At 49.9% G+C, this 15,683-nt stretch overlaps 1 protein-coding gene across 1 annotated transcript in view; it reads right to left on the bottom strand.

The window, feature by feature from the left end:
• Positions 1-6,739, bottom strand: part of IMPA2 (inositol monophosphatase 2) — a 46,636-nt gene extending 39,897 nt beyond the window's left edge. Inside the window, exon 1 of the mRNA XM_081253113.1 lies at positions 6,534-6,739. Within this exon, the coding sequence (XP_081109239.1) occupies positions 6,534-6,629 (96 nt within the window). The 5' untranslated portion in view covers positions 6,630-6,739. The remainder of the gene's footprint in view (positions 1-6,533) is intronic.
• Between the last annotated feature and the right edge of the window lie 8,944 nt (positions 6,740-15,683).

Genomic DNA, 15,683 nt, shown 5'->3' on the forward strand with positions numbered 1-15,683 from the left:
GGCCTTGGACGCCTGGGAGGGACCTGCAGACCATTCCCGACTCCTCCCTCTCAACTGGTTACACTCCCAGATATTTAGATTCCATTTCTGAATTATCGTCCCAGACTACACTGCCCTTCAGATGACCCAGCCATCCTGGCCCCAGACACTCTCCTGTCCACTCCTCTGAAGGCCCATCCGTCCATCTGAGGGGGCTGAGGCCTCAAAAAACTTAATGCCTTATGACAAAACCCCCCAAACCTACCACATACACAATGTACAAATCTCAGTACTAGGTTAAGAAAAGTTCAATTCAGACAATTTCCTACACTGAGAGGAAAGGTGGGGATAGTGTCTTGTTTTTAAACAAATCATTACGAGACTCAATCAGCCCTGTCTTTTAACCACAGTCGCATCCTCAGGGGAAAGGCCTGTGGGGTTCCAGGTGAGTTACCTGCTAAAACCCTTTACCATATCTGTGTTCTCTCAGTCTTGGGATTTTTAAACATTCTCATTTTGCCAGCAATAAGTTAGTGTGGCTGATTTTTAATTAATGTTTTTCAGCTACTCACTAACTAAGCCTGCACTTCACAGACCTCCTGGCCTGGATCTCTCCCTCAAAATAACATTCTGTTAATGTTTAATATATAAAATATGGGACTTAAGTCACTGAAGCCTGAATTTCAAACCCCATCAGCTCCAGCGTCTGGGATGTCATTCAAAGACACGTCCAAATGCCTCTTTCTTGTCTGTGAACCATCTCGGTTGTATGCTACTGTCCCCAAGTCAACCATACGATTATCACCCATCCCTATGGAGCAACCTGTGTGAGCTCGGGGACCCATGGAATGCACACGGAGAACTCTGCGGAAGTGGGGTTTCAACAGGCAACACCTTTCCTCTGCAGATGTGGGCCTGGTGGTACTGCCACGTTTCAGACTTATGAATGTGATGTGATGGTTAATCTTGTGTCAACTTGACTGGGCTGTGGGGTACCCAGATACTGCATTGAATGTTATTCTGGGTGTTTCTGCAAGGACGTTTTTGGAGGAGATGAACATGTTAATCAGTAAAGCAGATTGCCCTTTGGAATGTGGGTGGGCCTGGCCCCATCAGCTGAAGGCCAGAACAGACAGAAAACACAAACCCTTCTCTGTGTGAGAGAGAGCTCTCCATAGACTGTCCCTGGACCCTCAGCCCATGTGTGCCAGTGGGGCTGCTGCTCCACCTGCCAGCTGCTATCTCACAAGTTCCATCTTGGCTGAGGCTTCAAATGTGGGTGAAGGTGTACAATTGTCAACATGGGTGACCCCACTCTGTGGAAGCTTGGGGTGCGGGTGCAGGTGGGGCTGACAAGGCCAGGACTGACAGTGGAAATGGTGAGGTCACCAGCTGCCCCCTCCATCCTCAGCCAGGACAGCAGGGGGACCTCCACCTCCACATCCCGCCAGGTTGGGATCTCCCAGAGGAAATGCCGGGAGCTCGACATGGGATCCGCCTACAGAGAGCCCAGGGCAGACAAGCCTGCTTGTCCCCGTCCCGGGCGGGACCCGGCCTGAGACACCAACCCAGGCCGACTGACGGCTCCCAAACTGGCGCCTCCACCCTCAGCCTCTCACGTGAACTCTCCACCCAAAGGCCCCCACGTAGAGATCCACTGGCATTTCAAGGTCAGCAGCTCACAGCTCGTGGAACACAGGACCTGACCTCCACCTCCAAACCTGCTCCCCCTACAGTTCCTGCAAATCCACTGGACAGTTCTTCAGGCAGCAAACCTGGCAGCTCTGCCTTCGAAATACATCCGTTTACCACCTTCTTCACCACCTCCAGTCAGATCCACCCTCATCCCTCACTCGGAATATTCTAATCACTTCCATCGGAGATCTGGTTCTGCCCCACCCACTGTGGCGCTGCAGCCTCACCCCCACCCCAGCAGCAGCCAGGGTGGTCTCCCCATCACCCTGCAGGGCTCCACGTGGGACTCTACCCCGAACCTCAATCACACTCAGAGTAAGGTTAGAGTCCTTTCCAGAGTTACTCAAATAGTTGTTGTGTGAATGAATACATTTCTAACCTGTTTTAGCACCACCATTTTAAAAAGAGGCCAGTAAACACATAAAAAGGCACTTAAGCTCATTAGTCATACAGGACATGCAAATTAAAACCACCGTAAAACACCACCTCAAACCCGTCACAACGGCTAAAATGGAAAGACAGACAATACCAAGTGTCGTCTGAGAGATGAGGCAACAGGAACCCTCACCTCCTGCTGGGGAATCGTGAATCCCTGCATACGCCTTGGAAAACCACCTGGCAGAATTTCATACACGTTGACACAGCAATTTCACTCTTATTGTTAATCTATCCCCAGCAGAAATGCATATGGAGGTAACCAAAAGACACATGCGAGAGTGCTGGACGAGCAACATTATTCCTAATAATTCCAAACTGGACATTATCCAGAGTTTCTTCAAGAGTTGAATGAATAAACTGTCATATAGTCATGTAACAAAATACTACATACAGCAGTGTTTCTCAAAGTGCCATCCCCAGCCGGATAGCATCAGCTGGGGTTTTGGTGGAAGTGCTCATTCTCGGCCCCACTCCAGACCCAGTGAGTAGGAACCCTGTGGTGGACGCAGTCTGCTGTGGAGGCCCTCCAGGTGCTTCTGATGCACATGAAGGTGTGAGGACCATGTGTCCCCAGCAGCAAGACCCATGAGTGTCTATACCAAGGAGATCATCAAAAATTCTGTTGGGAAGTCGAAAGATGGCTGTTGGTAGGTGTGTAGAAAACTAAGCAAATAAAAAATTTTTTTGAATCTTAAGGAAAACACAAGTTGCATAAGAAAAAAAAGAATATGTAATACAACCATGCTACCCAGCTTGACCGTGTGCTACATGTGGTCACAGCACGTGAGCACAGGCACCAATGGAACCAACAGGTAACGCAGCCACAGGACATAACAGTGTCCAATGCGGATGATGTAAAAAAAGAGCTACTATTTAGAAAACAGGTGTAACTATCAGAAAACTGAAAACAGTGAGTTCTGAGGAAAAGGATGAGGATGACATGGGACAGGACACTGCTGGTTCCACGACAGTCCCTTTAGCGGTATTTCACTTTTTAAACTCCCTGTGTGAATAACTGATAAAAAATAAAATTACAAATCAAGACAACACCTGTGGGGACTTCCCTGGTGGCACAGTGGTTAAGAGTACACCTGCCAATACACCTGCCAATGCAGGGGACACGGGTTCAAGCCCTGGTCTGGGAAGACCCCACATGCTGTGGAGCAACTAAGCCCGTGTGCCACAACTACTGAGCCTGTGCTCTAAAGACCGCAAGCCACAACTACTGAGCTCCTGTGCCGCAACTACTGAGCCCATGTGCTGCAACTACTGAAGCCCGTGCACCTAGAGCTTGTGCTCCCCAACAAGAGAAGCCATCGCAATAAGAAGCCCACTCACCACAAGGAAGAGTAGCCCATGCTGGCCGCAACTAGGGAGAAAGCCCAAGCACAGCAATGAAGACCCAATGCAGCCACACAAAAAAAACAAAAACAGAAACAAACAAGCAAAAACACCTGTGGCAATGCAAGCCAGACAAATAGGGATGTTGGGTCAGAGCCCCCGCTGTGCGCCTCTGCTCTGGGCAGTTGGAGGTGGACATAGGACATCCCCTCAGAGCACACTGGAAAATTCTTCCCTGTCTGACAACTAATATGTAAAATAAAACTGACAGGATTCTCAAATTTGATGGCAATCCTAAACATTTATATGACCCTACCAATAACAAGTTTGAAGCCTAATTAAACTTTTCTAAACCATAGTAATCAATTTCAATGAGCCATCCTACAGGAAAGCCTGAATTTACCTTGCTAGTCTCTCCATAGAAAGTACTACAAAATTGTTGTCATCCAAAGATGTAAAGAGTATAAAGCCAAAAATGGGAAAAGAGTATTACAGAAGATTGAGAAGCAGTTAAAAAATTATTCTTTTGTATTTTGTTATATTTGTTAGCATCTTAAAATTTATGCTGTTGTGATCTTTCTTATTCTAAATAAACTTTTATATCTAATTTTGAATTTGTAATTTTGTATTTTTTTTCTTAAAGAGGGCCCGTAAATTGTCTAAACTTCACGTTCAAGAAAACCTGGATCTATCCCTGCAGGACAACTTAAAAAGCATAGTTTTCTAAGATACTTTTGCTCACACATCACATAAAAGATGATAAATACCCATTTCGATGAATATCACTCTGTGTACTTGTGGTGGTGATGGTGTGGGGCTGACGTCACCCCCTTCCCCAAAGGCCAACAGCCAGGGAGGGGCTTCTGCAGTGGTACAGTGGTTGGGACTGGAAGGGATGCCTCTCAGGGGTACCACAGGGATGGGTGGTGGAGAGACAAGGAAGGAGGGGTCTGGGAGGCCTCTCAGGATGCAGCAGAGGAGAGGTGGCAGCAAATCGTCCAGGGCTGCCCTGACCTGAACCAATGTCTGAAACATGGACGGCAGACACTGTCTCCTGGGAGGAAGGGCACTCCCTCTGAACGTAGAGAACCCAGACTTGGTGGAGCACACAGAGCTGTCTTGGGAGTAGCAAACTTAATAAAACAGCAGAACGTGAGAGGGCGGGCACGTTGGGCCACAAGGCCACAGAACCTGTACCAAATGTGCCTCTGGCTAAGGAGGACTCCCAAGAATCACCACTAACCACCCTTCATGCCTCTTGGGGCTTTCTGGCTACAGGCCAGGTTTTCTCCAATCAGCACCTTGTTACTGTCAGAACATTACTAAGACAGTCTGTCCCTCTTTACACGGGTTAGGATGACCCTGTGTGGCTTCTGTTTGTCCCAGCCACAAACAATTCGGCCACTCTCCCCGCCACTGCCTGGCAGGCAGGAAGCATCAGCATAATGCCCAAGAGGGAGCCCAGAGTGCTGGGTCCCCTGATCAGACTCCCAATGGCAGAATCCTTATTGCATCCTTCCCCCACTGTCAAAAAAAGCTTTTTCTGTTGTTCTTGGCAAGTTGCTAAAGCAGAAGCTATCTCTTAAATAATTTAAAGTTCCCAGGACCCTTAGAACGGTGCCTGCTATATTGCAAGGTCTGTGTAAGCATTTGTAAATTTGTTTAAAAAAAGGGGGGGGGTTTCAAAAACCCTTCTGTTTCCTCAAGGATCTAAATTTGAAAAACCACAGAAACCCGTAACAACTCACCAGGGTTTACACAGTGGTGTCTGAATTCTAAACTGGCTTCTTCTCAAAGCTGAAAGAAGAAAAGTTGTATGGTGGAACCTAAAAGTTACCAAATATCCTGAGGACGCTCACTCTGGAGAGGAAGTGAGGGTCTCGGGAGGGGGGAGGGCAAGCACGCCCCTCACACAGTGGACCAGCTTTCCAGGAAGAACGTTTGCCCTGAAGCCATGAGCTCCATCAATGCAGCAGGTAAGGTTGGGGTCCTCCTTTTCCCCAAGGATCAAGTCTCACAGGGGGAGGGTCCATTAGTGTTGAAAGTTAACTTTTAGGGGACCAAGGGACCGCACTGTGACTGTGTACGTTAAGGACTCTCTTCATAGTATCTTTTTTTTTTTTTTTTTTCGGTACTCGGGCTTCTCACTGTTGTGGCCTCTCCCGTTGTGGAGCACAGGCTCCGGACGCGCAGGCCCAGCGGCCATGGCTCACGGGCCCAGCCACTCCGCGGCATGTGGGATCTTCCCAGACCGGGGCACGAACCCATGTCCCCTGCATCGGCAGGCGGACTCTCAACCACTGCGCCACCAGGGAAGCCCAGGACACTCTTCAAATGCAGGACTGGCGACAGCCTGACTTTAGCCCGTGGGGCACTTTCAGACCGAAAAGGAACTGCCGCTGGGAACAGAAAATCCGTCTGCGGGCAGGGCTCCTCCTCTGTCCACCCTCCCGCTCCGCTCGCAGGAACTCAGCCGAGCGCCTTGACGCGCGAGCAGGGAGCGAGCCGTCCCTGCGCCCTGCCTCCCCCCGCGTCCCCCATTCGCCGCCGCACGTGGCCTGCGGAACCCCAGGCGTGAAGCGCCGAGGAAATGGGGGGAACAAAACACATAGGAAAGTGCGAAGAGAGGGGCTGCCCTCTGAAAGTTTCTTCAGCTCCGCTGCTTGACCGTCACCCTTCCGGTGCGGGTAGCAGTTCCTCCAAACGCAGAGTGGAACCCTCTAGACTCCGGATGCGCGAGGACAGGCTGTCCGCCCGACTTCCACGCGTAGGGGTTCTAACCCGGGGCAACCGTACCGTGTCCCGCCCACTGGGTCAAATCCGAGGCAGTCCGCGCGCCCTGACCCGCCCGCTCCCGCCAGGCCGCCCTGCGCCCCGAGCCCGGCCCGCGCCTCCGGGCCGCGGGATCCAGGGCGCCCGTCCCGGCGCAGGCGTGGCAGGTGCACAGGTGTGCGGTAGGCTGAGCGGAGCCCCTCCGCGGCTCGCGCCCCCAGGTCCCGGCCCGGCCCTCTGGGTCTCCGTCCGCCCACGCCCTGCGTCCGCTTTGCCCCAAGTCCGAGTGCGCCCGGGGCCGCTCTCACCTGTCCAGCCCGCAACGCCAGCTGCGCCGCTGCCTCGAAGCACTCCTCCCACGGGCCCCCGGCCTGCGCCGCCCCGTCCTCGCCGCTCGGCTTCATTGCGGCCTCCGAGCCCGCCGGCGCCTCCCGCCGCTCCGCGCCTGGGCCGCGCTCGCCCGCCCGTGAGGACCTGCGAGGGACCGGGAGCGGACGGGGTGCGGACCTGGAACTGCCCCTGGCCCTGGAGCAGCGCCCAGCGTCCCGTCCCGCCCCTCGCCCCTCCCTGCCCCGCCCTCCTGCGCAAACCCCGCCCCGCGCCGAGCCCCGCTCCTTTCCGCCCTGGGTCCCTCTCCCTGCGCGACCGGCGATGAGCCCCGCCCCCACAGCGCCGGGCCCCGCCCCGCCGACTCCCCCCTGAAGCTGGGTCTAGCTTGCGGGAAGCTGAGGGCTGCGTGGCGGGAGAGGGGCCCGGCTCGGACCCTCGCGGAGCTCAGAGCCTTTCCCGAGGGTGTGGCCGCGAGCGAGGAGCGTCCCCCGCGCGGACCCGGCCGGGCAGCACCTCGGGCGCCGCTGGCCGCGGGCACCGCTCACCGCGAGTACCGGGCGGCGGTCCTCCTGCAGTTGGAGCTCAGGAGCTCAGGAGCTGCCCGGCCTGCCCTGTAACAAGTGCTGACCGCTTGCACCCCGACGGGACCCTGTTCACACGGTCAGCCTTCGTCTGTGCCCACCGTGCGCTGGACACCTGGTAGAGAGGCTTTAAGTGTAGGAACGAGAGACAGGTGGAAATACAAACAACAAGGAGGAATCAGGAAACGGAGTGTGTTAGGGTCGCCCGGCCACCTCGCCCTACACGTGGGGAAACTGGCGGAGAATTGCCCGCTCCCCCCGGCCGCACTGGGGCAGCCGAGGGCAGGCTCCGCTCCATCTTTCTTGTTCATATTTTTCATGATTGTCAAATAGGGAGATGATTTCTGAAAATACTTAAGACTGCGCTTCGGATGCTTCGTTTTAAAATTAAGTGTATTCAGTTGCTGATCCTCATGGCAGGTTTTCATTAGAGATTACTCCCAGCACAAAACAAAATTAGGAAGTTAGGACATTTCTCTTTGGCCTCTTCTCAGCTACCCTTTCTGAACACACCCCCACCCCCTAACCCCCAGCAGACCAACCTGGGGCTCAGATAAACTCACATGGAGTCCAGCCTATCACACATCTAGAGAAAAAGAGGGTAACTTCCTTGACTAACTTCCAAAAATCTTAAGGCAGAATCATGTGGTTTTAACTAGTGTGAAGTTTGGTGCCCCCAGGTTTCCTAAGTACTTTAAGTATTGGCCTCATTCCTTCCTTGCTGTGTGCATTTGAGCAGGTTACAAATAACATCTTTTGACTCAGTTTCCTCAACTGTAAAATATTTTTGGTAGGTATTATATGGGTTAACATACATGTGCTTGGTACTTCTTGTTTTTTTTTAAATTTCATTGAAGTATAGTTGATTTACAGTGTTGTATACAGCAAAGTGACTCAGTTATACATATATATTCTTTTCCATTATGGTTTATCACAGGATATTGAATATAGTTCCCTGTGCTATACAGTAGGACCTTGTTGTTTATCCATTCTATATAAAATAGTTTGCATCTGCTAACTCCAAACTCCCAGTCCTTCCCTCCCCCAGCCCCCTCCCCATTGGCAACCACAAGTCTGTTCTCTATGTCTGTGAGTCTCTTTCTGTTTCGTAGATATGATCATTTGTGTCATATTTTAGATTCCACATATAAGTGATATCACATGCTATTTGTCTTTCTCTTTCTGACTTACTTCACTTAGTATGATCATCTCTAGGTCCATCCATGTAGCTGAAAATGGCATTATTTCATTCTCTTTTATGACTAATATTCTATTGTACATATGTACCACATCTTCTTTATCCATTCCTCTGTCGATGGACACTTAGGTTGTTTCCATGGCTTGGCTGTTGTGAATATTTGGCACCTCTGTTATTAAAGACTTGCTCACCAATGTACCCTAAGGTGATCACCATACTGCTTAGTTATAATGGGTGCTTAATAAATATGCTAATCATTGAATACTGAAATCAGCCTTTTCTAATGGATTATCCAAGTTTCCCGTGCTTTAATGGTGATTCGCTGTGGAAACGTGAAATGCTCCTTCACCATCATGCCCTGTATGCCAGTCTGCTCGCTGCCTCTTCCAGGGGCCCTGGGGAACCACAGTAACTTTGGTAGCCCCTAGAGTACTGGGCTCCGCCCTGGAAAACGATTTCCTAACTGCCCCTTCCCACCCCCACCTGAGGGTGCAGCCTAGGTGGGTGCCCTGGTTATCAGGAGGTGGCATGCAAGGTGCCCAAGCTGGGCCAAAGGCGGGGGTGCGGTGAGAGGTGGGAGGGCACTCAGGAGAGACTGTCTCTTTTATGCCTCCCCCTCTGTCCTTATTAATCTGGGAGTCTCTTCCCTCCTGTCTTTTCTGGGACAAAGCAAAGTCTAAATAAATAAAATGTCCAAGTTTTCTTTTCTTCTACCTACTTCTCTACCTCCCCAAGTTACTTTGATCTTATTTCCCAGGGCCACGACGGCTGGTTGAGACATTTGATGAGCTTGTTGTTTCATCTCATCTGAATCCCAGTATGACGTCTGGCCATTCTTAACCTCAGGTGGGCCCCCCCACCCCCCCACCCCCCGTCATCTGGATCCACCCTCCTCCATGCTGACCGTGTGCCGAGACACACGAGACGATCCTAGTGGATGGAGGCCAGGGAAACTGCCAAACATCCCCCAGTGCAGAGGACAACTCTCCCCCCGCCACACACACCATAGCAAAGGATTGTTCAGCGCAAAAGGATAATAACCCTGGGGTTGAGAAATCATGTCCTACTTTAACTTTATTCCGAAGAGTCTGGCTCCAGTTCAAAATTACACGTGTGATTTTTCAGACCTGACCATAGGCAACTACAGAGTTTTACCTGGCAGGTCTCACAGGGGTGGGGTCTGCCCTCCCTGCACTGGACTTGGGACTCGGCCAGCATGCTGCCATTTTCTGGAGGGAGTTCAGCCCAAGACTCAGAAGCCTCCCCACCCACTTCCCCAGCCGTGCTTTTGGGCACATCTGTGAGCCCAGCCCAGGCACCTCCATCCCCTTTCTCAGGGTCTCTGCCAAGACCACCTTGTCTGGGGGCCTTGAAGACCTTGCCTCTTCTCTGACTCAGAATCAGTAATTTTCCACTCCTAGGCCTCCCCAGGCCCCTCCCAGGCCCCTAGGTCCCGGCAACTCCCCAACTGGCTGCAGACCTAGACACATTATGCAATTATTTGCTTTTCTTTGTCTTTGAATCTAGTAGGCACTTGCTTTTAGAACTGAACGAACAAAAGCATGTGTCAGTTTTGAGCTGACAAACCTAAGAGGTAACTCACAGTAGATAACAGAATAAGGCCTCAGGGACTTCTGTGGATGGCTTGGCAAAGGGAAATGTAACTGGGGTCAAAGTAAACCCCTCCGTTTTGCTCTCAGAGAGTAACTGCGAGTGTGGAGCAGGTGCCTGGACTGAGGAGCAGGTGTTAAGATTCCCTGATACTTAAAGCTGCTTAGGTTAGCGTCCAACTGTGCTCTGGCGGGTCGTCCTGGGGTATCTTGTTCAGTTCTCGGCATGCTCCAAAAGTTATTTACTTTAACACGTGATTAAGGGCATTTCAGAATGCGCTTTCTCACACATGTTCAAACCAAGAAGAAGTTACTGAGTTTAGTTTGCAGGAGAGTCTGAATCTCCACTCCTGTAGGCGTGCCCTCACATGCTGGCTTCCTTCTTAAACACGGCTGCAGGGCCCCCCAACTACCACCCAGGAATGTTCGTTGCTGCCCTAATGGTCAAGGGTCACAGCCTCTTGGTCCTTGAGACAGGCCAGTCAATGTTTCATCACAACGAACCACGGGTGATTATCTGACTGATAGTGATGCATGGCCACCACGGGCCGCTTCTCATCAGCAAGGAGCCTGGCACTGCATTCAAAGCCTGCCCTGCCCACATCAGTCCTGTGGCCTGACCTGTGAGTCTGCTTTCTTGGACCATCACTCCCAGCATGACATCAATCATGGTCGGTCAGGACAACAGAAACAACACTGGGTATTTCAACAGAGAGAATTGAATAAAAGAAATTGGATAAGCAGGTAAAAAGGCAAAAAAAGAGAACTGAGGCCGCAGAGATAGTAAGGCAGGAAGTTGCTCCCAGCCTCAGAGCTGGTGTTGCCAGAACCTGCTGGGAGGGAGGGGTGCCAGGGGCTGCAGCCAAGAGGGGCTGGAGGCAAGGCTGCTGCCTGTGGGAGCTGCCACCTCTGCCAGGTGCAGGCAGGCTGGTTCAGGGTGCAGTGCTGTCAAGACCAGTAGGCGAGCAGGCCCTGCTCCCTCCTCCAGCCGCCCAGGTCCTCCAGGCCTTTCGCTGGTGGAGCCTAGCAGGGAGCCAGCTGGCAAAGGGATCTGCAGAGTCTTAGCCCCGCGTCAAAATGCAGAGCTGAGAAGATAGCTCTGAGCTGGGAGACCAGTAAGCAGCACAGCCTCCCTGCCCTCCTTCCCTGAGGATGCCCAGACTCCTCGGGTGGGCCCCGTGGCCCTCACCATCTGCAACCCCCCCATCCCAGTGTCTGCTGCCCCTGGGAAGCTCCTCCCCATCACTCAGGTGGAACGGGTGACGCCCGCTCCCTTACGCTGCTCTGGACCTGCCCAGGGAACCAGGAAAGCCCTGAGCACTTCTCTTTATGCTGACATGTCTGTTCCCCGGACTAAAATTCCTAAGCCCTTGAGGAAAAGAATGGGTTTTCATTATTGTATCTCCAAAGCCAGTGCTGTAGTTGGCACATAGTAGGTGCTTTAAGAACATTTGTTGAATGAATGAATATGTCTTAAGTGTTTGCCTAATTATGATTATCAATATTCTAATCATCAGAGGTCCTATGAAACATTCACATACAAATTGAAAGCCTTTAAAGGAAGGTAAAGGATATTGGACTCAAAAAAAAAAATCTTTCCCAGTCTATAGAAAACTAATATAACTTCCATTTAGTCATCGAATGCATTGGGTAGCTCTTCAGAAAGCTTGAATATCTGGGTGTCTAAAAGCCTCCACCGCTGCATGAGATGATTAACACATGGAAAACGCTTATGGCCTGAGACTAGGAGGTGCTTCTATATAGGGCGGAAGTCTTTATTTCACATTTTCTTTGAGAAAGATGGTAGAAACAGCACAATCCTACTAAGTTTCCTCCCAGAAAAGGCAGGACCCTCTTTTTTCTGCTCCCTGGAGAATGGAAGGGCTCAAGTGATGTCTTTGGGCTCAGGACTGCCCAGTGACAACTGTGGAGGCTAAAATAATGCTGACTTAGTAATCATTTGAAAGGCACATTAATCAAGGGGCACAGATGCTTTAAGGAGAATGAGGCTGATGCTTCTGCTGACTCAGGCAAGGAGACCAGGCAGCCAGGCTGGCCCGGGGGAGGCCACAGGGGGAACAGAGCTAGGCGTGGGTGACAGGCAGTGGGCGATGAGCTGGGCCATGTGAGCACAGGTTGCCCAGCCCCAAGCGGGTGTGACGGGGGTAGGGCTGGCCACGTGCAGCTGGATCTTGGGGCCGAAATTCCCAGCTGGGCACTAGTTTGCCCACAGAGATGGTCACACCCACACGACAGTAATACGGCCAAGCCCAGGAGATGTCCACCCAGCTAAGTATATTCCATGCAAAACATTGTCTTTAGCTGAGGTAATGTCCTTTCTGCATTTGGGTGAAAAAAGGTTTCTGTAATAAAATGATTCTGATGGGAGATGGCAGGTTTTGTTTTGCTTTTCCCTCTCACTTGGCCACATAAATGGTTGACAAATCTATGTAGGTCACCAAAAAAAAAATTTTTTTTTTTGAGCTGTCGTTGGCGTCTGGAATCCAGAAGTCTGGGAACCATGGAAAGGGCTTGTCCCCGGGGCCCTGTCATGAGTCTTTCCTTAACCGGATGGGAAGAATCAGAGGGGTCCAGGGAGGGCATGCTGCATCCTTGCCCGATGAGAAGAGAAAAACAAGCCGGTGAGAATCTGCAGAACTCACTGAGTTGTTCCAGGAACTGAACAGGGAATGCTCGCTCTCTCCCAAAACGCCCTTTTGGGTGGAAAAACACCCATTGGAAAACACTACTGTTACATAAATATTACAAAAATTGTATTAATCAGAAAAAAATCCTACGGTCTTTAGGAAGAAAGAGCTTTGGCCTTTTCTGCGGTTTGAGCAGCTGCATGTCCTTTTTGCTTTTTGAAACTGTGGCCAGAGGCCTGTCCACTGAGTGTTTGGTGGGGAGGGGGCGTTATGCTCAGAAAAGAAAAGAAGCTGGTGTTTTTTTTACCAGTCCTTAATGAACTAAAATTAGAAAATCAAAACCAAATATTCTTCAAGCTTTATGTTCAGTTTATGAGTCTTGCTAATCTAGTCAATGGCCTGATAATGTCAGCAAGTCTGAAGACAGTTCTGTAATCAATGCTCAGCTTGTATATAAATTTGACAGATTAAATTCCCCCAAACAACAGCATTTCTAAACTTGACCAAGTTACGGTAGATAATTCAAGCTGTAATTATGAATGTAATATCTACTTCTTTCAAACACTTCCACAGGGCACGTTTATAATCCTTGAGGGCTGATTCCCCCTGCACACGTCCGTGTTCTTATCCACCTGATGCATCAGACTTCCAATCCCAGCAGATCAGGTGCCCTGACCCCATCAAACAGGCTAACAGCAGTGGAAGCAGACATAACGGAGCACGTGACTCAAAATCTTGCTGCCACAACCGGATACAAGCCAATGTCTACTCAATTGTGGGTAATTTCTCCTCTACACCTTTCAGTGTTTTCAAACGTCTTGCAGTTAACATATTACTTTTACATTTAAAATGTCTTTGGAAAGTAAAGTTTTCGTGGCAGGCTGACAGCAAAAGCAGCTGCAGAGAGTTAAAATATCGGTGGATGGGCGGGAAGGGAGGCTGCAGGGGCTGGGGGCTCCACTGTTCTCTGGAAATTAGTCATAGACTTGAACTTCCAAACTCTTTCTCTGGAAACTTGTGAAGACAGATGTTTAAGAACTTGATTAATAAAGCTCTACTTTCTGTCCCAGATTTGAGGATGATTCCAAAGAAAACATGCTATGTTCCCTGCCTCTTGTCCAGAGATGTAAATGCTTTCCATTCTGCTGTGTGCTCGCTCGTTGAAAACGCACAGCCCAGAGGTCAGAATGTAAGTAACAAGCGAAGCAGCAGAAACATTGATTTATCCCAGTAATCCCTAGTCAACGTTCCCTGTCCTGAGGTTTCCTTCAGAATTGGTTTATCTTTCATTTGTTACAGTGAAGCTTTCCTCATTTATGAGCTCTTCACCAATTATCCTACCACATAACAATACTTTCAGATGTCCTAATTCTTAGTACTTTGTTGTCCTTTGTGACTTAATTTAAAACTCTGTCTTGGAAGAATTCTTAACTTTTTCAGAGCCCCAGATGATGTGAATGGAACAGTATTATTGGTGAGGTCAGTGCATGTTTTTAAACAGTTTAACATGAGAAATAAATGTAAAAGCCTCCAGATTTTGTCTTCCCTACTTAGCTTCCCCTGGAATTCTGCTGAACGATTTCTTTCCTAACCCAAACTTACCTGGTTAGGGTTTACTGTTTTGACCATCACGTGAAGAGGAAACCTATTTTGACACTAAATGGAGCCCAGGGTGCGAAGTCTCATCTCGGCAGAGGGCAGCTCGCGCCATCTGCTGGGGACATTACTAGTCCTTCCATCTGGTCATGAAGTAATTGGCTGCAATCTAGTTAGTTCACGACCTGATCGCCTTTACTACTTCTGACAGACAATTTTTTTTTTCTGACGGACAATTATTTGCCTTGAGACCCTCTGTCTTTTAGATTATGTTTCAGAGAAAAGCAAAGTATAGTTGACCCTAGAGATAAAAATAATTTAAACCAAAACATGCAGTTATCCCAGCCATTATCTGCTCTTACCCTAAAGGATGCTCTAGGATGCACCTAAGATAATAGGTGTAGTTTGAAAATAGCGGATTTCTTTAGGCTGATCACAGTGGGGGTGGGGGTGGTGTGTGTGTGTGTGCACGTGTTCCCACCAGAATGATGTTCCTCCCTCCCTTTCCTCCTTCCTCCCTTTCTTTCTTTTTCAGCTTTCTGTCTCTCAGTTCTTTCCCTTTTTCCTTCCTTTAATCCTTCCACTCTTATTCCTCCTTCTCCTCCTTTCTTTTCCTTCTCCTTCCCCTCCTCCTCCTCTCTCCATCTCTCTGTCTTTCCCTCTCCTTTTCTAATTAACAAAAACCATTTCTGGAGAATCTGCTGTGCGTCCAGAAGAAAGAGCATGAGTGAAACAGCTCTACGAATATCCTTCTGTTGGCAAACTCCCCACCTCCAGTTGTGGCAGAGGACGGTGATACGCTCTGAGGAAAGACATCTGCCCAGGAACTCAGGGCTCTTGTGGTTCTTGAGTGCTGGGCTGGGAACACCCTGTCACTAGCCTATCTGGTAGGGCCTCTGCAGCCTAGAGGGACAGCAAGGGTGCAGTCTGGGACCTGGCCTTTGGGGTTCAAAACTTGGCCCTCGTCTCGTTGCCAATATCAGTTGTTTCTCTAACCACTATCCAGCCTGCAGAGGTGCTGAGCCCCTGACCTCTCCACTGCCCTGGGTGCACCCCCGTGTGGCAGTGTGGACACTGGCCTTCGCGACCTGGCCTTCCCTGTGGATGCGGGGTCCACTGCTGTCTCGGCTTGGTTCCAACTGGTTGCTCTTCCAAGCTCCATCCAGCTGCTCCAACTGTGGGTACTTTAATCCTTGCTCTCCTCTGCTTGTGACGGCAGTGTTTCTACACCAATGGCTCCGGCTAGTTCTACCTGCAGGGATTTAAGAAAATCGCTGTGTCTAATATGAACTGGAAACGCAATGAACCAATCCTAGAAGTTCTGGGTCTACTTCTGGATTGTTTTGTTTCTCTTTATAAGAGTATAATATACCAAGTTGGATAAATTATAGATAGCTTAAGAGAGAAAAAGTTTCCCTGAATCTCGAAAACATTAAAGAACCAATAATATCCTGAGCAAAAGTCATGAAAGAATCATAATCATTTTTCATCAGGG

The sequence above is a fragment of the Mesoplodon bidens genome, assembly GCF_964165515.1.
Source record: "Mesoplodon bidens genome assembly, chromosome: 13".
NCBI lineage: Eukaryota > Metazoa > Chordata > Mammalia > Artiodactyla > Ziphiidae > Mesoplodon > Mesoplodon bidens.